General features: G+C 41.4%; 1 protein-coding gene across 3 annotated transcripts in view; it reads right to left on the minus strand.

The window, feature by feature from the left end:
• The window catches only part of ACTR3B (actin related protein 3B), an 85058-nt gene extending 65888 nt beyond the window's left edge, over nucleotides 1–19170 (minus strand). The window contains exons 1-2 of one of the 3 annotated variants that reach the window (XM_055335053.1): nucleotides 19031–19170; nucleotides 1366–1421 (exon numbers count right to left, since the gene is read on the minus strand). In XM_055335053.1, the coding sequence (XP_055191028.1) occupies nucleotides 1366–1421; nucleotides 19031–19074 (100 nt within the window). In that variant the 5' untranslated portion in view covers nucleotides 19075–19170. The remainder of the gene's footprint in view (nucleotides 1–1365; nucleotides 1422–19030) is intronic. The other 2 variants (XM_055335057.1, XM_055335055.1) reach the window with 2 other exon arrangements.
• Between the last annotated feature and the right edge of the window lie 4734 nt (nucleotides 19171–23904).

A 23904-nucleotide genomic window follows, 5' to 3' on the forward strand; every position in this document is an offset into this window, starting at 1 on the left:
ACTTCATCCAGTAAGGAAGGATGTAGAATGAGGTAAATGAAATGTGCTCAAGAAACCCGACAGAGGCTTTAGTCTTCCCTTGAATAAATGCTAAGATCCTTGTCTCCAGCTCTCCAAAGCTTTCCATGGTCCATACTGCTCACAAGAGCCTGTCATTACAACGTCACTGACCCTGTAACAACTCAATTTCTAAGATCACAACTCATCTCACAAGAGGTACATTTAGGAGACAGAGTTTCCCTTCACTCTGGATGGATATACGTTACTCTGGTCAACTGCCTCCAAATAATAATTCGGAATTTAAATAGTTTCAGGAAAAAATTCTGCCCTATAGACAACTGACCTGACCCTGGAAGCTGCCATGGGAAACAAAGAGTGGGTAGGGGGCACTCCTGCCAAAATGTGAGTACATTTCTTCTTTTAAGTTTATCATTCTTTAGCGACTAAAATTTGATCAAAGGCAGACACTCTGGGATCCCTGGGTGGCGCAGCGGTTTGGCGCCTGCCTTTGGCCCAGGGCGCGATCCTGGAGACCCGGGATCGAATCCCACATCGGGCTCCCGGTGCATGGAGCCTGCTTCTCCCTCTGCCTGTGTCTCTGCTTCTCTCTCTCTCTCTCTCTGTGACTATCATAAATAAATAAAGAAAAAATTAAAAAAAAAAAAAAAAAAGCAGACACTCTGAACACAATAAAACAGTCATCAGCCCTCTCATTTCAAAAAAAAAAAAAAAAGATCTTTCAATAAAGTGAATAGTACAGTACAATGGATATTCAGTCCATGGAGTTGCTAATAAAACTGCACTTAGGGCAGCCCCAGTGGCTCAGCAGTTTAGCGCCATCTTCAGCCCAGGGCGTGATCCTAGAGACCGGGATTGAGTCCCACATCGGGCTCCCTACATGGAGCCTACTTCTCCCTCTGCCTCTGCCTCTGCCTCTGCCTGTGTGTGTGTGTGTGTGTGTGTGTGTGTGTGTGTGTCCCTCATGAATAAATAAAATCTTAAAAAAAAAACTGCACTTACTTAAAATTACAAATTAACCTTAAAGGACTAGATATACCTCTTCAAAGTAGCTCAGACATTTATGGCTGAATGAAAAGTCCCTGCCAACCACCAAAGCAGAAACTCTAATGACAGGGACAAGGGGCTTAACAGAAGACAAAGTGTCAGAAAGTTGGGGCCGGGGGGTTAGGGTACAGCTACAGTCCACAGCATATTCAGCAACCAGGTGTCAACATTAATAACCCTCCCCAGTCACCACAACAGTCTTCTAAAAGCAGATGGCAAGTCAGTTAATATGCCTGGAAAAACAATCAGAATGTTGAGAACCCCAATCCTTTAGAAATGCGAGGGTGGAGCTGTACTTACATGAAGGAATAATGAACTGTGGCTCAGTGTTGCCTGCGTAGCCAAGCTTGGTATACCTAAAAGCACAAAGTCATCAACACAGGTTTAGATAATAATACTCTCCCCTGTATCCCATTAGCGTCTTTAATTATAAGCTCTCCAAGTCCTAAAATATCAAGCCTCAGAATATCCAATTGAAATTTAATAAATAAATAAATAAAGCTTATGATGACTGCAAATCACTCATTTCAGACAAGCAAGCTGTTATCAAAACATAAAATGTTATGCTTGTTTCTATTGGGAAAAATCTTGCACACATGCATTAACACATGTTATATTTGTGTATTCCTACCAACTTTACAAGTGCTTTTACACTCTTTTACTTTTTTGACAAAAATCCTGTCAAGAAAGTAAATATTATCCCTATTTTGCAGATGAGAACACTGAGGTACTGGGAAGTTAATTCGGCTGCCCAAAGCCAAGCAGCTGGTGAACAGAAAAAAAAAAAAAAAAAAAAAAGGAGAAAAAAAAAAAACAATCTAAATATGCAGGCTAAATCTCAGAGTTGGCTCTCAAAGAAGTGTACTTCTCAAACTTCATGAACTTTTGGGGGGAGGGGGGCTTAAAAATGATTATATAATTTTCTTAAAATGTCATGGCATATGTCTAGAAACAGCTACTGCCACCTCCTGAGAATATATGACAGGAGCATCTCTTATCATCTCATTTCAGAAGGAGCCCATTTTCTGTCAAGATACTCTGTGTGATGGATTCCAAAAGTCTTAACTAAAACAAATGCCAAAATACTACTATCTGTTCCAAAAGCATTTGCTAAATCTCTTAAAAAAAAAAAAAAAATATATATATATATATATATAAAAGAAAAAGAAAGAAAAGTAGCAGGGGGGAGACCGCCACTGAGAACCATCTGCTGGAAATAAAAAATTGAAAACTGAAAAGACTCATCAGCTCCTCCTTTATTAGGCTACTGTAATGAATAGTAAAGTCTGGACAACTGAGCCATCGTCCTGCAGTAATGCCTATAATGAAGAAAAACACTGCTCAGCGGTGTGGAAAGTAGCTCTATTAACTTATTCTAGTTTATAAATTCTTTCAAGATGCTCAATACTAAAAATTTTTGATGCAGTATTGCATTTCAAATTTAATAAATCATTTTTATGATTTTTCTATGTATTTTACCACATGCTAATTTTACTAATTTTGAACACATAGTGAATGAATGAGCTTTGGTGAGCCAAAAATGGCAAGTAAGCTCCATTTAAATTACGCCCTACTGTTCAGTCTCCAAGGATCCGACGTCTTGGTGCCATAAGAATCTAGGCAGGGCAGAGCTCTGAAACCCACTGGACCCTACAAGAAGTTTCTGAGACCCACCTGAGGGCCCCCAAGTCCCACAAGTTACCTGACACACAAACCAAGTGGACCCCACTCCAGGGCTCACCAGACCCAAAGGGAGGTTTCAAGGTTGACCCAGGCCCAGGGACTTTCCAGGAGGAAGGCAATATACACTCAATTTTTTAAAATTTCCAATTCAATCACCATTCTGAAAGTATATTCCAGACAATAAATATAAATAAACTGAACTGCTGACCCAAGGCTACAGAAACAAGTAGGTCAGAAATCACTAAACTCCTCAAATTAAAGACTGTATTTTGGGAGGTGGGCTGGGAGTGGGGGTGACTGGGTGACAGGCACTGAGGTGGGCACTTGACGGGATGAGCACTGGGTGTTATTCTATATGTTGGCAAATTGAACACCAATAAAAAATAAATTTATAAAAATAACAAAAAAAATTAACTACTCATCAATAAAAATAAATAATAAAGACTGTATTTTTTAAAAGGCCACATCACTCCCCTCTAAAAAATATGCAATTTGGACTTAAAAAAATCTGTCTTCCCACATTGTTAGATTACAAGTTGTATGATGTACCTCCACCCTTGGCATGGTGCCAGGCACTCCATAAATATCTGCTGAATGAGTTCTTACCAACGTAAGGAAAGATACTTGCTGTCTAACTGCTGGGGAAAGGAACGGAGTGGGAGGGGGGATGCTAAAAGTCAGAAACAAGGGGAGGGAACCACAAAAGGCCAGACCCATCATCTAGCACAATCTTTCATTTTAGATGCCAAAATACTTGTTTGTGTGATGAAATTATTTCCAAAAAAGAAAAAAACCTGGAATACAGTAAAATATTAACATTTATTAATATCAGGTACTAAGTATCATTTCTATATTTTTTTTATATTTCTGAAAGTCAAGAATGTATTGTATTGGCTAAGACCAGGCATGCACTCTGGCACCAGACTGCTCGGGTTCAAGTCCAGCTCTGTTATTTACCAAATGTGTGACTTTACTTTACCTATCTGTATCTCAGTTTCTCCATCTGTAAAACGGAGATAATAATACAACCTATTTCACAGGATGAGCTTGATAAATAAATAGGGAAACAGAGAAAGCACTAGAACAGTGCTATATCTACATAAGTTTTGGTTTTTTACTATTATTACTTTTCTGTACGTTTGAAATATTTCCTAATTTAAAATTTTGAAAAGCTCAGAAAACACACACGTAGTATGCTCTGTGGCCACGTTCCGTCTTTCTGGTGTACACAACTCTACACACCACAGACACACTACCTTAAGTTGTGGTGGAAATAAAATGCACAAAGGTAAACCCTGCACATCCCCAGATATCCTTCCGCAACTGTCCCCCGAAATCATGAACTATGGCCCAGAGCAGCAAAGGTCAGACCACAGAAATGGGCTGGTGCACATTTAGACCCACAGCTCCAAAATTCAACTGGATACTGATGATGTCACCATCACCAGGTGCCACTTGCCAGCAGGTGCTGGAATGTTGAGACCCTGAAGGCACAGTGTTCTCAGACAGCCCTCAAGGGATGCCTCTGTCACAGAGTCACACAGATAACGAAGCATTGACAACAATAAGCAAACAACGATTTTCATGAGTGAGGGAAACTAACATTAAGATATATTAATGTTTTTATGTATAAACAAATTACTATGAAATCCTCCCCTATCGCCCTATCAAAACTGAAACCATTAAAAATAGTGGCAAAAGCATAAGCTATTCAGATCACTTATGGTAACTTCATATCTTTAGATTTTTCTGTGCAACTCCTTACAGAGGATCAAATATACTTAAGGTTGTTAGTTTGAATAATCACAATGTAATGAATGTCTAACAAGATTTTTTTAAAAAAGACATTCAAAATTTTAATAAAATGTTCATCAACCCAGGCTCTTACCAAACTTCAATGAGAACACATTAAATATAACACTGTCAATGTAATCTAACAAGTGCTCATCCTGGGCAGCCCGGGTGGCTCAGCAGTTTAGTGCCGCCTTTGGCCCAGGGCGTGGTCCTGGAGACCTGGGATTGAGTCCCACGTTGGGCTCACTGCATGGAGCCTGCTTCTCCCTCTGCCTGTGTCCCTCTGCCTCTCTCTCTGTGTCTCTCATGAGTGAATGAATAAATAAAATCTTAAAAAAAAAAAAAGTGCTCATCCTAAAATCCTCTCCTAGGAGGACAATCCAATGCTAACTGGCATGCCCCCTTAGAGACAATCTAAGAGGCAATCTTAGAGGCTCAACCATTTAGGGGCAAAACCAAAAAAAAAAAAAAAATCAACAAGCAAAACATAATTATTAAATATGGACTGTGTTCAAGACATCATTTATGGAAATGAAGCATTTTTTTATCCCAAGTAGTTTACTAGCTAGAAACATATAGCAGGCATACTATGAGGATACTAAGAAAGGAGGGCCCCAATCCTCAAAGTACTCGTCAAAATGTTTACCTATTAGAAAGAAGATTTAAAATTGATTTTTTTTTTTATTGCAGTATGGTCTACTTTCTCTGGCAAGCAAGTAAGTTTAAGATCACCTGGGTAGGCTTCCAGAAAAAATGTACCAAACCTGAACAGATCACCAGGGAAACTTCTAAAATACCTATTTCTAGTACCTGTCCTAGAATCACTGATGGGAAATCTCCAGACAAGGAACCTGGGCACTTGCATGTTTTACATCTCCTGTCCCAACCCCATGGTTCTGACGGTCAACGTGCTTAGAAATCACTAGATAATATGAATCACAAAGAATAAAAGGAGTCACACTGGGAAGGAAGAGACAAAAATTTATTTGTACATGATCATTGCAGACCTGGACAGTCTGAGGAAATTCAGTAGAATATTAAAGGAAACAGGAAATCCAGTAAGACGGCCAGTTGCTAAATAAAAGACAAAAATTAACAACTTTCCTGACAAGAAGTGAGAATACACATGGGATAGAAGGATCCCATTCACAATGGCAACAACACAGAATCATGCTACCTTCAAGACTAAACTACACAGAGAGAGATATGGACATGGGTAGAGAGATGTATGCCAAGAACAATCGATATATGTGCGGGCAAATAAATTGAGACAGGCCTTACTCTCACATAAGAAGAATATTTTTTTAAGAAACATCAAATATCATTAAATTCACCCATAAATTTGGGCCAACACTCAAGATCTGGGCCAATACTCAAGAAGGTGGCAGTAAATTATATGTGGGTGGTAGTAAAAGGCTGAAGAGTCATTTTACAGGGAAGCTTCACATTACCTATGAGAATTTTAAATGCATATACCCCATTGTCCAAATGGCACATTTCTGGGACTTTACCCGCAAAAGCACTCTCAGATGTAGGCAAAGATAGGAAGAGAAACCATCCACTGCTGCAGTACAACAGCAAAACAACAAAACACTGGAAACACCCAAATGCGTCAACAGAGGACATAGTAGGTAAATGATTATTCCATAAAATGCTATATAACCATAAAAAATGAGGCAGATTGATGGCCATACACAGATAGGCATTCTATACTGCTTGAAATAGCATATATTTATGATATGAGGGAGTTTAATGGGGCTTGCAGTGTTGAGTTCAAAACACAGCACTATGTGACTTTAGGCAAGTAAATTAATCCCTCCATACTTCAGTTTCTTCAACCATAAAAGGTTAATCACAATAATCCCTATCTAATATTAAATACTACCATTTCCAGAAAATACTTCAAAATAATTCAAAAAGTAAAAGGATCCATTATTTGATAATTCTCTTTACTGTTAAATGTTTTTTGAGAGGCACCTGGGTTGCTTAGTGGGTTCAGCATCCAACTCTTGATTTCAGTTCAGGTCATGATCTCAGGGTCGTGAGACTGAGCCCCAACACGAGCTCCACAGTCCTGGCAGAGTCTGCTTGAGTTTCTCTCCCTCTGCCCCTCCCCCTGCTCACACATGCGTGCACACACAAACATATTCTCTCTAAATAAATAATTTTTTAAATGTTATTTGAGGTATATGAGCCATCTATATTTTTCCACATACTATCTTTAGATAATTTTCTACTAGGACCTTAGTATCTTACCAATTTGCGCAAACCCTCATGTACCAAGGATACAAATCCTTGCTCTTACACATTACCAATTTTTCCCAGTTACACATTTCCTGGAATATAACTGTTGACAGTTTAGATGATCAAATCTACCAATTATCTTCCTGAACAACTTCCTGTGTAGTTTTCACTGTGAAAGCCTCTTGCTATACTAAAATTTCATATTGTTTCTCTTCCAGTTCTATGTATATCTTTTCATCCAAAAGGGAAGAGCCATGTCAATCAAATTCTCCCAAATGTGTACATAAGGAATCAAAACCAACAGTTTTTATGGTAAAAGCCTTTGATTTTTGTTTGTTTGAACACTATCTTCCAAAAGGATAGCCAGCACAGTAAAGGTAGGCAATCATTCTTAAAAACACATTCTCAAACTCAGTACCTCTGTGAGACCCCTGGCCTGAGACCCTTTCCCACATGGCAACAGAGTGAATAGCTGCATAAAGCAATACCAAGTTACAATTCTGCCTTTTAAATGAGTATGTTCTCATAGTTCAAACTTCGAAACACCCTAAAAAGGTACCCATTCAGAAGTCTCACTCCCAATCCTATACCGTCCACCCCACTCCTGCCTTACACCACCTCCTATTCTTATGTATCCTTCCAAAGTCTCTTTCTGTAAATAAAATATATCCTCATTTGCCCCAAACGTTTTAAACAGCCCTTGTGCAAAGCTTCTTTCACTCTTCTGTTAAACGCCACTATTTTTCCACAGCAGTAACACACAGACTTTTCAATTCTGCCGTCAAGAGAATTAATCTGACTACTGTCAACTCAACATATTTATATATAGTTAAAATTCCTCCTACAACCATGTGTCTAGAGCAGAAGGTGACAACTTAAGCTCAATTAATCTATGTTTAAAAGTGGAAATGTCACATCCTAGAACAGTGTTTTTCAAACTGTATCCTGTAGGAAGGTTCTTTTGACTGAGACCCCTTATGAAGTCCAGTCTCAAACCCCAAACTTCAGCCAAAACAGCTCTACTCCTTCCTAAGGTTTTCAGTTAAAAAAAAAAAGTGACTATAACTGCCTTGAATATGGTTCTGATAAAACTAAAAATATCCCCAGATCTCAATTATAGTTTCTAAAGAACATATACCCTCTCTACACTGTACACTGTAAATTAATATATGATCAAACTCAAAATGATTTTTTTTTTATATATGAAGCCATAACAATAAGAAGAAAAGAAGAGGAGGCAAAACCAAAGATATGGTCCTGGAGAGCCAAGGATCAGTGTTAACTGGCTTTGGGAGAAGAAAACAGAGGCAAAAGCTGCAAACCAGCCCAACACACGCACCTGCATCTGAAAAGGCTCCAAAACTGGTAGCTGCACGGCAGCCTGTGGAAGTGAAAATGAAGGGTCCACACACGGGACCCAGTGAGCGTCCCTCCCCTGCTGGGGGCCATGGCTCCTCCCTGACTCCAGCACTCTCTGGAGGAGGGTCTCTGGACTCAAAATCACTGGGCATGGGTGAAACCATCAGCATCCTGACAACAAAGGTTTTCCCAACTGCATCCATAATAAACAGTGATGGCTCAGACACCCTGTCCCATCTCCTCCTCTCTCCCCCTTTCAGCTCTCAGAACACCAGCACCCAGACCCAGCCCTCCAGGCAAAGGAGCCCAAGTACAGTCTCTGGAGAAATGAGCAGTTCAAAAGAAAAAACTGGAAGATCCTAAAACCAGGAGACCCCCGTAAATGACCTGCCTATATCACCCATGGTGAAGCTCAAAATCAGTAAGTCAAACTACACATTCAGAGAGTCCAATGAGCTTTTTTTTTAAATTTATTTTATTTTATTTTTTTTTTTTTACCAATGAGCTTTTTAATTTTCTGACTTTTCATCATGAGCAGACAGCCAGAAACTACCAACATCTGAGGAAAGCCTCTACCACAAAGTAGATGAAAACACACAAATCAAAAACCAACTTAAAAGGGCAGCCCCGGTGGCGCAGCGGTTTAGCGTCGCCTGCAGCCCAGGGCGTGATCCTGGAGACCCTGGATTGAGTCCCATGTCAGGCTCCCTACATGGAGCCTGCTTCTCCCTCTGCCTGTGTCTCTGCCCCTCCCCCCTCTCTCTCTGTGACTATCATAAATAAATTTTTTTAAAAAAAATTTTTAAGTGTCTTAAAAAAAAAAAAACTTAAACAAAACTTACATAGGGAAAGACCTCACCAGCACAACCACCAAAAAAAACACCATCCTCAAACTTCTATGATTAGATACCACTACCAAGAAACAAAACAAGAGGATACTAGTAAAAGAACATTTAGAAAACAAAAAGAATTCTTGGAAATTGAAAATAAGAGCATAAATGGAAGAGAAGGGCTAGAAGACAAGGTGAGGCATATCCTAGAAACAAAGAACTGAGATCAGACGATGGAAAACGAGAGAAAAGACAAGAAAATCAGAGAAACAGCCCAAGAATTCAACACGGGAACCAGAGGTTACACAGCATGCCCACAAGCACATGCAGACACACACACTTGGCGGAGGAAGAAATAACCTAGAAGTATTACCACGGAGGAAGAAATAATCTAGAAGTATTACCCATAATTCAGAGAGGCTAGTCTCCAGACTAGAGGAGCTCACAAAACACCCAGCACAATGAAGACAAACCCACTTCAAGGCACATTGTTGTGAAATTCTAAAAGCTCCCAGAAAGGAGAACGGGAGAATCAAAGTCATTTACAAAGTCTTCTAACTTCTCAGCAGCAAAACCAGAAGCAAGAAAACAAAGAATCAGTGTCTTAAAAATTCTGAAGGAAAATTATTTCCAACGTGGAATACTACACCCAACAATTCAACCAAGTGAGGGATTAGAGATAAAACATTTCAGAAAAGCAAGACATTTTAAAAATTTACCTCCCACACATCATTTCTCAGAAAGCTACTGGAGGATGCTCTCTACCAAAATGAAGGAGAAAACCAAAAAAGAAGACCTGGAAGAGAACGCCCAAGAGAGAGGTTTGTGAACGCCTGGAATGATGGTAGAAGATGCCAGGACGACAAATGTGCACCAGTCAGATGAGCAGAGGCGAGACTCAGGACACAGGCACATCAAAGGCAGCCACCAAGAACCACTGCCCCGCTGGGTTACCTTCCCAGCCTCACAAAGTTGGCTACTGAAGGACCACCAGCAGGGACCAAAGCAGACAGCAGGAAGGAATGGACGTGAGAAACAGATTCAATCCAAGAGAAAGGTAAAGGAAAGGCCTACAAGGTTCTAAGCATAGTCCCAGACTGGCAGCCCTGGGAAGCAACCACCCCAGAGACAAAGACAGAGGGCTGCAAAAGACGGAAGTCCGCAAAAACCAACTGGATCTGCAATGTGATTAACCTTATGGAAAACAGCACTGAGACACAGGCTACCTGAAAACGTGGAAAATAGTGGGCAGTGGATATAAGGAAAATAAAACAAGGAAGGCAATCATTAACTTCCATAAAAACAAAATTGAAGAGAAAAAACACAGTACACTTCCATGAATGAGGACAGGTTTGCATAGGCACAGTAATGTAAACTCTGATCACAAATCAACTGGAAAATGCAATAATACATTTCGATTGGGAGCACAGGGAAGGAGAAACAGAAGGCAAAAGCAGGATGAGAGAATTAAACCATCATCTAACAACATTAAATCAACAGACGATGTAAAAAATTGATAACTGATAGATTGAAGTGCACTCTATTTAGAAACATGGAAATCCATAAAGGCTGGAAGATACAGAATTAAAAGCTGAAAGCAGCTGTTTCTGGGCAAAGACAGAATAGTAGGCAGAACAACACTCCATGTGTTTTCACATTAGCTTCCGAGCACCTTTTGAGTTTCTTAATTAATGTGCATACTATGATAAAATCAAAATTTTATTATGTGAACCCCAAAATAAATAAATGAACTACCTGCTTCATCTAAAACTTTTTACATTGTGTTTATGTAATACACCTGCGTTCTGTTAGTTTGCGTTTGTTTGGTATGTTTTCAACCATCCTTTACAAAGTAGATCTCAGACTTTCAGGGCACTGAAAGGCTCCCCTGGAAACAGAATACCACACTAGAGCAACAGCTCAGGGAGACACAAATATTAACACACAGGCACTCAACGAGGCAACAGTCCCTTTCATAAAACAAGGGGAAGTAATAATGGAAGACTTAACACACCCTGCTCAATCCAACACAGAGGAAGATGGGGGAAAAAAACAGAAGACCTAAATAAAATCATTAATAAGGTAGCTCACGTACATAGATAGACGTCGACCTCTGGACATACTAATACAGAACAGATTTTCACGTAGTGCAGAACATGCAAAAAACTGATCAGGCCTTAGCCGCCATGAAGTCCAAAGAATAGAAATAAAGCAAACAGCATTCTCTGAACATAACACAGTAACACTAGAGATTAAAACCAAAATTTAAAAAAGAAAAGAAACAGGCCCTTACACCTGAACATTTTAAAACATGCTACCATAGAAATACTGAGTTATGGGGGAAACTCAAAACAAAAATATAGAAATCTCTTGAAATTTATAATGAAAAAAAATGTATCTAAATCTAAAGGAAAGATACAGCTTAAGATGTAACAGCCAAAATTCTCTCACTTCTATTTCATGCAAAAATCTAAATAAAATATTGACAATTTACCTACACATCAAAAAATAATACAACAGGGGATCCCTGGGTGGCTCAGTGGTTTAGCGCCTGCCTTCGGCTCAGGGCATGATCCTGGAGTCCTGAGATGGAGTCCCACATTGGGCTCCCTGCATGGAGCCTGCTTCTCCCTCTGCCTGTGTCTCTACCCCTCTCTCTGTGTGTGTGTCTCTCATGAATAAATAAATAAAATCTTTTTAAAAAATTTTTAAAAATACATCATAATCAAATGAGGATTATGCCAGAACACAGTAGTGGTTCACTATGAGGAAATCCATTAACATAACCCATCATCATAACTGGCTTAGGAAAAAAACTACACATTCCATTTATGATAAAGGTTTCTGACAATGTCCAACACCCATACGAACATTCCAAAAAATAGAAACAGACTAACATTATACATATGTGTGTGCATGTGTGCATGCAGACATACACACACACTAGCCCAAAAGCCAGCATCTTATTTTTTTTAATTCAATTTAATTAACATATAGCTTATCATCTAGTTTCAGGGGTATAATTCAGTGATTCATCCATTGCATAGAACACCCAGTGCTCATCACATCCTGTGCCTCCTTCATGCCCATCACTCAGTTACCCCATCCATCTCCCCTCCAGGGACCCTGTTTGTTCCCCAGAGTTAAGAGTCTATACTGGGGATGCCTGGGTGTGGCTCAGTGGTTGAGCGTTTGCCTTTGGTTCAGGGCATGAGTCTCAGGATCGAGTCCCACATCAGGCTCCCCGCATGGAGTCTGCTTCTCCCTCTGCCTATATCTCTACCTCTCTCTCTATCTCTCATGAATAAATAAATAAAATCTTTTTAAAAAAAAAAAAAAGAGTCTATTCTGGTTTGTCTCCCTCTCTGATTTTGTCTTATTTTTCCTTTCCTTCTCCTATGTTCATCTGTTTTGTTTCTTAACTCCCACATATGAGTAAACTCATATGGTTATTTATCTTTCCCTGATTGACTTATTTCACTGAGCATAATACCCTTTAGTCCCATCTGTCATTGCAAATGGCAAGATTTCATTTTTTGATGGCTGAATAATATTCCATTATATATATTTTGTATCCCTTGAATAAATACCTAGAAGTGTAATTGTAGGGTTGTAGGGTAGCTCTATTTTCAACTTTTTGAGGAACCTCCACACTGTCTTCCACAGTGGCTGCACCAATTTGCATTCCTACCAAGAGTGTACGAGGGTTCCCCTTACTCTGCATCCTCGCCAACATCTGTCATTTCCTGACTTGTTCATTTTAGCCATTCTGACTGGTGTGAGGTGGTATCTCATTGTGGTTTTGATTTGTATTTCCCTGATGCTGAGTGATGTGGAGGCATTTTTTTCATGTGTCTGTTGGCCATTTGTAGATCTTCTTTGGAGAAATGTCTGTTCATGTCTTCTAACCATTTCTTGACTGGATTTTTGGGCGTTGAGTTTGATAAATTCTTTGTAGATATTCGCAACATGTCATTTGCAAATATCTTCTCCCATTCCATAGGTCAGTATCTTATTTTAGAAACACCAGAAGCTGCTCCACTAAAATAAAGAACAAAAGAATAATGTCCACTAACTCCATTCCTATTTAATATTATTTTGGAAGTAATGGTCACTATAGTGTGTCAAAAAAAAAAAATAGAGTCCCTACCAACAGAAAGAAAGGGGTAAAACCTTCTCTGTTTGCCAAAGATTTCATATCTGGAAAACCCTAAAGATCTAGGGAAAAATCATACAACCCAACAGTATTTTGTAAAATAGCAGTTTACAAAATTAACACAAAAAAACTAAAACCCTTTATTCAAGAAAAACAGAAAACATAATGAAAAAGAAGACATCATTTATGATAGCAAAGCAGAAATCAAATACCTAGGCATAAACTTAACAAGAAATCTACCTGAGGGAAACACAGTATCCTAAAAGACACAACACAGACTGATCTAGTGGACAGAGATGCATGTTCTTCCACGGGAGGAGTCACTCATCACAGAGACAATGGCCCTCACTAAATTAAATTAAATAGAATCCAAATAAAAATGCCATCAGGCATTCTCCCTCTGGAACTAGAGAAGCTATTAGCCCATTTGGAGGAACAAGCAAAAATTTACTGGAAAGCCCTAAATAAAGAAAGAGATGTGTAGGAGAGGCCAGCCCCACCAGGTATAAAATCATTCTAAAGCCTCAGTAATTAAAACTCTGTGGTGGTGCTGGTGTGTGAATAGATTAATGCAACTCAAAACAAAATCTAGAAATAAACACAAGTGCACAGACAAATTTAGTATATAATAAAGGCAGCATCTTCAAGCACAGAGGTTTTTTTTTTTTTTCATAAATGATGTTGAGATAAATGGGATAGCCAGAAGGAAAAGACAGAAATAGTTCCAACTGGGTCCTTCCCTCCTATCATATCCCAGAAAACATTCCAAATGTATTAAAGATTTAAATACAGAGGGCAAAATGAAACCATTAGAAAAAAACACCATATAGCTTGGGAATGGAGGGGGACAGGACTTGCTTAACTATGACTCAAAATCTAGAAACAAAAAGGAAAAAGCAAATGAATTTGGTTCTTCAAAAAAAAAAAAAAAAAAAAAAAAAAAAACCTTGCATGGCAAAAGACAAATGATACACAGAGAAAATGCATTTGTGACTTACATCATAAAGAGCTAATGCCCCAACATGCAGAAAAGAGTTAACAGGCCCAAGACTGCTCTCTTTAGAAAGTCCTGCTTGCAAGCTTGGCCTTCTGGCTGGCACCTGGAAACCCCGGTTTCAGGAGGGTTCCTACCATTCCCTAAATGGTATTCGCTGTGCCTAAACCATGCAAACAATAGTTTAAGCTGAACATCTGCTTTCCTTCTGGGGCTCTAAAATTTTGGTTTGCGCCCAACAGGGGTGCCATGGCCAGCCTGATAACTCGGCACCAGGTCTTCACTGAGCTTCTGTGGTGTGTTGTCAGAACCAAATGCTGATTAAACGCGTCTACATGGCTCCAGTGCGAGAGGACTCTGGAAGCTTGCTCCTGGTTTCCTCCTTACTCGGCCTCATGCGCCTTTTCCCTTGGCTGATTTTCACTACAGTCCTGGAACCAATCCTAGCAAATCACTGAAGCGGTCTGCGGAATCTCCAACACACCCTAATACATGAAGAGCTTCCAAAATCAAAGCACAAGGCAAAAAACACACAGGAAAATGGGCTAGAGAAATGACGAGACAGAACACAGAAATGTAAATGCCTCTTAACCAAAAGAAAAGATGCCCATCTTCCCACATAAGAAGAAATTCAAATTAAAACTATAGTATCATTTCTTACTCTCTAGATTGATAAAAATAAAAATAAATTTTGACAATATACTGTTAGTGAGTCTGTAAGAAGACACAAGTACTTTTCATACATTGCTGGTAAGGATACACACTGCTGAGTGGGATTTCACGGACTAGCAAAATTATATATGCAATTGCTCTTTGACCCAGAAATCCCACTTCTAGAACACATTCCCAGAGACACCCAGCAAAAAATACAAAAAAGTGTACACATGCACAAGACTATCATTGCAGTCTACTAATAATAACAACATGCTCAAAAAAATATAGGGACATGCCCAAGGAATGCCAGAAAACAGTTTGAATGGGCTCTTATTGGTCAAATCTCAAACAATTTAAGCATTCAAAACAAATAATGGCAATAACTGATAATAACCCGTTGAATATAGTAAGAATGACATAATGGATTATAACCTTTTGAGTAAAGTAATAACCCACACAAATGATAAATAAATAGATGAGAAGAATGGAAAAGTATGCCCTTATAGTAAAACATTAACTAAGAAATGTAGATACATCACTGGAGTTAAATAATCACAATTTGGCAACCATCATGGCAATTATCAATTACAGCAAAAATCACCAATCAATACTAAAACTACTGGGTGAAAGTTTACGGAAGAACAGGTATTTTACATAAGCTCAAAACAATTCTCCGTAAATGACATTATTAGAGAAAAACTATGCAGTGGAGAAATCTAATGGCCATCACCCTATCCAAATAATTCAAGTGAACATCAAAAAGGAGGCATACCATTATTTTAGGCCTTTCAACTAGAGGGATCTCATGTACAGTACAGTGACTACAGTCAATAATACTGTATTATAAACCTTAAAGTTCCTAAGAGAATAGAACTTAGATGTTCTCACCACAAAAAAGAAATGGCAACTATGCGATGTGAGGGAGATGTGAGCTAAAGCTATACATTTATATATTTTGCAATATATAAATATATCAAATCAAAATGTTGTATACCTTAAACTCACACAATATTAGATGTCAATTAAATCTCAGTCATGCTGGGGGTGGGAAGATTCTGGTGGGATGCACTAAGAAATACTGGTGTCACTTCTGTGGTATTCCTGACAAAATGCATAACCTGTATCTATCATGAGGAAACACCAGACAAGCTGATACTGAGGGACAATATACATAGCAACTGGCTCCCAATAATGTCAGCATCCTGAAAACTAGAGAAAGGCTAAGGGACCAGTCCAGTTGGATGAGACCTAAAAGACTGGCTGACAACCAAACAAGAGGCAGTGCTGGACAAGAAAGGGGAAGAAGAGTCCACAAGACATAAATTAGACCATTCATGGGAGTCTTAGCATATTAGAGAACACCACCACATAAATGTCAGACGTTTTTACTTTAGTCACTGGCCTGTGATTGGATAAAAGGAAACCCCTCTTCTCAGTATGCGCTAAAGTATTTTGATACAAAAGGGCACAATACCTGCAACTTACTCTCAAACAGTGCAGAAAAATAATATGCATAGACTATCCAGAGAATGATAAAGCAAATGTTAATAGCTGGTGAAACAGGATGAAGAATATATAGTAGAGGGGGGGCCTGGGTGGCTCAGTTGGGTAAGCATTCGACTCTTGATTTCAGCTCACTTCATGATCTCAGGAGTGTGAGATCCAGGCTCACGTCAGGCTCCACACTCAGTGTGGAACTATTTAAGATTCTCTCTCTCCACTCCCCACCCCCCCCAAAAAAAGAAAAAATATATATACATATATAGTAGGTTTTTTGGTACTGTTCTTGAAGTTTTTCAGATCTGAAATTTTTTCAAAATAAGTCTAAAAATGCAAGAAAAGGGGCACCTGGCCAGCTTAGTCAGTGGAGCATTCAGCTCTTGATGTCAGGATTATGGGTTCAAGCCCTGTAATGGGTGTAGAGATTGCTTAAAAAAAAAAAAAAAAAAACTTTTAAAAAAAATGCAAAAAAAAGACAAGAGAAGTGAAACTAGAATTTGTGGAAAATTCTCTGAAAACTATGCAGCCCATAGTAATCCTTTTAAATAAACAAAGCTTTATCTTTGGATCAAACAGGCACCTTGGTCCACACTATCCTGGCCCCTGGCACACTTGCAGTCACTGAATTGGTTTCAGCAACTATCAGAGGAGCATGCATGGCTACAAGGATGAAATAAATTTATTTACTATTAAAAAAATACCATTTGGTACATGGTCTACTAAATAACTACTATTCACTATGTATAGTTCCACGTGAATTTTCTGTTAGAATTTAGTGCTAGACAAAAAGTCTTTTCACCCAAGAAGGCTATTTCTCTTTCTCCTTGATGACAAGAACTGCATAACCGACAATGATGACAACAATTTTGTCAGACAGGCAGACAAAGGCCAAATGTGAGACCCATCTACAGCAACCAGTGGTCTACAGTTTAGGATGACTACCTAGGTCTTTTTCTTGGTCCTAGTTATTTTTACATCTATTTTACCCTTTTTGAATCCTATTTTGACATAAAAGTTAATCCAAAAACAATTTCCACTGTCTGAGAAATATAAGAACTAAGAAGTATTGATGATATGACCTCCCAGGCTGCTCCTTCTGACCAAATATTGGACCCTGGATATTCAAGGTAAATCACAGTCGCTTCCACAACAGAACACATCCACGTGAAACATAGTGGGAAGATTCCCTGCCACTGTCTACCACAGACTGCCAAAGCCCACACCAGACCAAAAAAAAAAAAAAAAAAAAAAAAAGCATTGATTTGGGGGTCATAAAACATTGATATAATGAAGTTGTATCTCCACGTAAGCCACGTACATTCCCACTTACCTCAAAAGGTCAAAACAGCACCACATTTTAGACAGAGCAAGAACAAGGAGTGAAGCCTCCAGCTTACTAATATTAAAGGTACTGACAAACTCTGCGGGCATTACCTAGTGCTACTACCAAAAATGCTTTAGATTTCAATAGGTTTACAAGACTGAAAAATACAAAAGCAAAAATTTCACATGCACATGTGGAAAAAACAGGTTCACCTGCTGCTTTCCCTGTAGATACAACCAGACATCAGGAGGGCATGGGATGAAGACCCCTACCAGGGGATGAGGGAATGCATAAGGAGCCAAAAACTCAGGGGCAGGGGGCAGGTTCCCACATCAATTTTGATTTTGGCTTGTGTTCTCCGCAGCAAAACAACTTCTAAAATAAAGAGCCACAAAACTTCTGATACAACACTTATCTCAAAAAACACTAGCACAGGCCAAGAGGCAGCTTTTTCCAGCCTGGAACCAATAGTACAGGCTTCAGCAGCAAAAGGAAAGCATGATCAGTAGGAGATGGACTGTAACAAATTAGAGACACCCCCACAAGGTTGTCAAGGAAACCAAACCCAGTGCATTTTTCTACAGAAAAGAATCAAGGCTAAGGTGAACATGCCATGGAAGATTTTCTGACAAAAATTTGTAAAAAACCCGTGTAGGAAAATCTTCAGGAGTTATTTCATTGAGTACTTCATCTACAAAGCAAGGAGGCATGCCTGAATTTCCCAACTACCAGCTAGACGGATTCACGTTCCTACAATCAGCTGAGCTTGGACCACTGAACCGGAGATTTCCTAAGGTAGCTAGCTCTTCTGCACGATGTAACATCAAAAGACACCATCTCAACCAAAAAGTAAAGAAGAAGAAGAAAAAAAAAAAAACTACACCACAAAGAGGCTTTCCCAAATTTAGACTTTGTTTTTCAAAATGGAGCCTTTTTAACGTGTTTTTTAAGCGAGAAGGCAAGTGCACGCAAACTGAAGCAAGAGCTCAGCCGAGCGAGGCATTCAACACTTGGAGGCAGCAAAGCATGCTGCACACGAGGTGTCAAGTCGGTAGAGCGACGTGAAAACCTCCACAAGTGGTCAAGAAGGACGAGCAAGAAAGGCCATGCACTGGGGGACACAGGTCGGGCCACGGCCGGGCAGGTGGAAGGTCCGCCTGGGCCCGCGCGCGGGAGGAAGGCCAGGCCAGGTGCGCGTGCCGATGCCGAGCGCCGCGCCCGGCCAGGTGAGCGGCGGCGGCGCGCGGCCCGGGGCCGAGAGGAGGGGGCGGGGCGCACAGGTGGCCAGCGCAGAGCCCGGCCGGGCTCGGCCCCGCGAGGGGCGCTCTGCGGCCGCCAGGTGAGCCGGGGCGGGCCGCGGAGCAGGTGCTCGGCGCCAGGGCGGGGGCAGGCCGCGCGGAAGCGGGGCGGGCGCCGGCGGCTCTTACCCGGTGCCGCAGTCGACCACGCAGGGAGGCAGGGAGCCCGCCATGCTCGGCACGCGTGCCGCTTGGCCCACGCGGGCGGCCCGGGAGGCGCCGCCGCCGTCCGCTCGCCGCGCCGCCCGCTCCCGGGAGCCTCCGCAGCGCCGCCGCCGGGAGCCCGGATGCTCGGCGGCCGCCCACGTGACGCTGCCCGGCCGGCCAATCAGGCCGCAGGCACGTCCCGCCCCGCCCCGCCGCCCGCCGGCCATCTTTACTGCTGGCGGCGACGCCGCCTAGCGCGGTCGTCCAATAAGGCTGCCGGAGCGGTAGGGGGCTATTTTTAACTGCCTTATGGTAAACTCGACACCGTTTCCGGGGCCTGGAGCCTTCTCATCCTTTAAATCTCGGCTAGAACGTCACCTTCTCCGGAAGTCGTCCCTAACCACCCTGACTGGGTCCCCTCCCTGCACCTTTCTCTCTTTTTTTTTTTTTTATTATGATAGTTCACACAGAGAGAGAGAGAGAGGCAGAGACACAGGCAGAGGGAGAAGCAGGCTCCACGCACCGGGAGCCCGACGCGGGATTCGATCCCGGGTCTCCAGGATCGCGCCCTGGGCCAAAGGCAGGGGCCAAACCGCTGCGCCACCCAGGGATCCCTGCACCTTTCTCTATCTTGCTCTCATTGACAGCGCTTGGAATAGATTTTAATACTAATTGATTGGCGCACCTGGGTGGCTCAGCGGTTGAGCGTCTGCCTTTGGCTCAAGTCGTGATCCTGGAGACCCGGGATGGAGCCCCACATCGGGTTCCCTGCATGGAGCCTGCTTCTCCCTCTGCCTATGTCTCTGCCTCTCTGTGTCTCTCACGAGTAAATAAATAAATAAATAAATAAATAAATAAATAAATAAATAAATAAATAAATAAATAAAATCTTAAAAATAAATAAATACTAATTGATTTGTGTTTTCGCCCAGAGCTGCCCCCACCGGATTGTAGGCTCCACCAGGATGACCTGGTGCTCAGCACCATATGTGGTGCGTACGTGGCGGGGCATCCGATCTTTGTTGAGTGAATGAATAACCTTCACCGTAAAGATGAAACAAATACGGTGGAAACCCATGTAATCAGTGACCTTAGATGGAGGTAACACCACAGCAAGATCATCGTGGGGAAAAAAAAAAATCATCACGGGAAATGTTTTTAAGGATCAAACATGATTTTCCCAAAGTTCTTACTGAAACCAGGGACAGAGGCCCCTGCCTGGCTCAGTCCCTAGAGCTTGTGGCTCTTGATCTCCAGATCCTGAGTTCAAGTCCCTCATGGAGTGTAGAGATTACTTTAAAAAATAATTTTTTTTAAAAAGTGGGGGAGGAGCCCAAAGTAGGCAAGCACCTACCCACTTGCTTCTGGCTCCTTGCTCTATCATAAATTCTTGACATTAAGTTTTTAGGAGCTTTCTGGAGACCTAGTTCCATGTAGTTTAATATTTAAAGCAATGTGTTCCCCCAGAAGTAGTAATAGATTAGTCATTCTAGGTAACCCATGATCATTCCTCTCCATCCTCCTCCCCAAGGCAATTGGAGAGAGGAGTAGAAGATGGAAGGGAAATGATAAGTCAGAAAGGTGAAAGAATCTCAGAATAGGACCCCAAAGCCAGGGACAAACACTAACTTTCTCACTTGTTTTGCTAACGGCCTGCCCAGCTCCTGCGTTTCGAGGCCCTAGTCAGAATGTTGTAGGTAAACTCTGGATTGCAAACTGCCATGTCTCTTATTTTCATTCACTTAGTACATATTTATCAAGTGCCTACTGCGAGGCAGGCTTTGTATTATATTGGGCATGAAACAGGAAGCAGGGACTCACGGTATTTGCCTCCAAACTTTACAGTCTAGTGAGAGATAGAGACAGTAAACAGGCAACCACACCACAGTGTGGTAAATGCTAAGGTGAGGCAAGTCCAGGGTGCCCAGAAAGCCATTAACAGGGCACCTAACCCAAATTTGGGATCCAATGAAGTCTTCTCAAAGCAACGGTATCTAAGCTGAAATCCAGAGGGTGAGTGGAGAGTAGCTGCATGTGGGGTGGGAAATATGTACAAAACCCTCAAGGCTCATATATAGCCTACTTTGCTTTGCTGGGGAAGAAGCCTTCATGGAACTGGGACTAGCTAGTAATAAAGCATGTGCCTTTGTAGGGAGTGTCCCTTCTGCATAAGACTAATTGGGGATGGGGAGGCACCCAGGTGGCTCAGTAGGTCGGTCGGCCTTTGGCTCAGGTCAAGATCCTGAAATCTTGTATTTCCTGTCAGGCTCCCAGCTCAGTGTAGAGTCTGCTTCTCCTTCTCCCTCTGTGTGCGGGCATGCTTTTTATCTCTCTCTCTCAAATAAAATCTAAAAATTAAAAAAAAAAGACTCTCTCTCCCTCTGCCCCTTCCTCCTGTGCTCTCTCTCTAAAATAAATAAATAAATCATTAAGACTGATTGGGAACGGTGGCCATGGTCAGCAGCTGGTAGGAAATAAAGATTTCCTGGCCCCAATTATTTCCTCTAGATACCACTAACCCTTCATTATTAGCTAAGATGTTTTCATATGCAGATAACAGAAAACTTAAGGTGGTACAAGGAATGAGCAATTTTATTTCATACAATACGAAATCCAGAAACTCTAGGATAATTCCACCACTCAATGACATAGTAGGCCTGCACATTCTCATCCTACCAGGCTCTGTACATGGCCTTTGTCCTCAGATTTATCCCCTTGCTGTTCAGAGATGGCTGGAACAGCTCCATACCCAGTAACTGTAATGGAAAGACAGGGGAAATCCCCCCAAATGTCATTTCTTTCTAAGAGGGAGAGGGAAGAAATGCCTTCCAGGAATTCCCTAGCTGCTTCCCCTTGTGTCTCATTAACCCAACTCAATTAGTTTCCTGGGGCTACGGTAACAAAGCCCACAAACTGGGGTGCTTAAAACAACAAACATTTGGGGCACCTGGATGGCCTGGTCAGCTAAGTGTCTGACTCCTGATTTCAGCTCAGGTCATGATCTCAGGATCATGAGATAAAGCCCCACATCAGGCTTGGTGTTCAGCTGGGAGTCTGCTTGATGTACTCTCCTTCCCTCTCCCTCTGCCCTTCCCCCCATTCACACTTTCTAAATAAATAAATAATTTTTTAAAAAATTATTATCTCCAGGGATGCCTGGGTGACTCAACGGTTGAGCATCTGCTTTTGGTTCAGAATGTGATCCCAGAGTCCTGGGTGTCCTGCATGGAGCCTGCTTCTCCCTCTGCCTGTGTCTCTTTGCCTCTCTCTGTGTGTGTCTTTCATGAATAAAAAAATTAAATATTTTTAAAAATTATTATCTCCAGAGTAAAGAAGGTTAAAATCAGGTGTTGGCAACCCTGTACCCTCTCTGAAGACTCTAGGGGAGAATCTGTTCCATGCATTTCTCTGTTTCTAGTGTTACCAGCAATCCTTGGTATTCCTTGGCTTATTAGATGCATCACTCCAATCTCTGCCTCTACCTTTCACATAGTGTTCTCCCCGTGTGTCTGCATCATCACATGGCACTCTCCTCTTCTTAGAAGGATACCAGTCATATTGGATTAAGGCCCACTTTATTGACATCATCTTAACTTGATGACATCTACCAAGGCCTTCTTTCCAAATAAGATCACATTCACAGGTACTAGGAGTTAGGACTCCAGCATGTCTTTTTAGGGACACAGTTCAACTCATAACAGCAGCCTACACTGAAAGCAGATCATCGGTAAGGGGAACTGATGTACTGCAATGGGCTTACACTATTAAAGGGACCTTGCATCTCTGAACCTTGTGGCTGCCAATACCTAGCTGGAATTGGGTTTGAACAACAAGAAGGGGAATGGCAATCAATAATTGCTGCCTTGCTCATAATTTTCCCAGTTAAACCATATATTCTCACTCATTCTATGCCTTTTCACCCCTCTAGCCTCTGCTTGGAACTGTCACTGAAACAAGTCATCTGTGTTGACCAAGCTCAAGCTGTGCCACCTCCATGAAGCTTTCCCTCTGCTCATCACTCTCTTCTCTGTGCTCCCAAAGAGCCTAGTGTGCCCTTCCACCTTTGCCGTATTTGGTGGCATCATGATGTGATAGCTACACTTCCATCACTCCCATACACTGGAGCTCCCTGGTAGTTGAAGTCTTTTATATACTTCTTTTTTTTAATAAATTTATTTTTTATTGGTGTTCAATTTACCAAGATACAGAATAACACCCAGTGCTCATCCCATCAAGTGCCCCCCTCAGTGCCTGTCACCCATTCACCCCCACCCCCCCACCCTCCTCCCCTTCCACCACCCCTAGTTCGTTTCCCAGAGTTAGGAGTCTTTGTGTTCTGTCTCCCTTTCTGATATTTCCTACCCATTTCTTCTCCCTTCCCTTATATTCCCTTTCACTATTATTTATATTCCCCAAAAGAATGAGAACATATAATGTTTGTCCTTCTCCGATTGACTTACTTCACTCAGCTAATACCCTCCAGTTTCATCCACGTTGAAGCAAATGGTGGGTATTTGTCGTTTCTAATGGCTGAGTAATATTCCATTGTATACATAGACCACATCTTCTTTATCCATTCATCTTTCGATGGACACCGAGGCCCCTTCCACAGTTTGGCTATTGTGGACATTGCTGCTAGAAACATCGGGGTGCAGGTGTCCCAGCGTGTCATTGCATCTGTATCTTTGGGGTAAATCCCCAACAGCGCAATTGCTGGGTCGTAGGGCAGTTCTATTTTTAACTCTTTGAGGAACCTCCACACAGTTTTCCAGAGTGGCTGCACCAGTTCACATTCCCACCAACAGTGTAAGAGGGTTCCCTTTTCTCCGCATCCTCTCCAACATTTGTGGTTTCCT

The sequence above is a fragment of the Nyctereutes procyonoides genome, unplaced genomic scaffold (genome assembly GCF_905146905.1).
Source record: "Nyctereutes procyonoides isolate TBG_1078 unplaced genomic scaffold, NYPRO_anot_genome, whole genome shotgun sequence".
In the NCBI taxonomy this organism is placed as follows: Eukaryota; Metazoa; Chordata; class Mammalia; order Carnivora; family Canidae; genus Nyctereutes; species Nyctereutes procyonoides.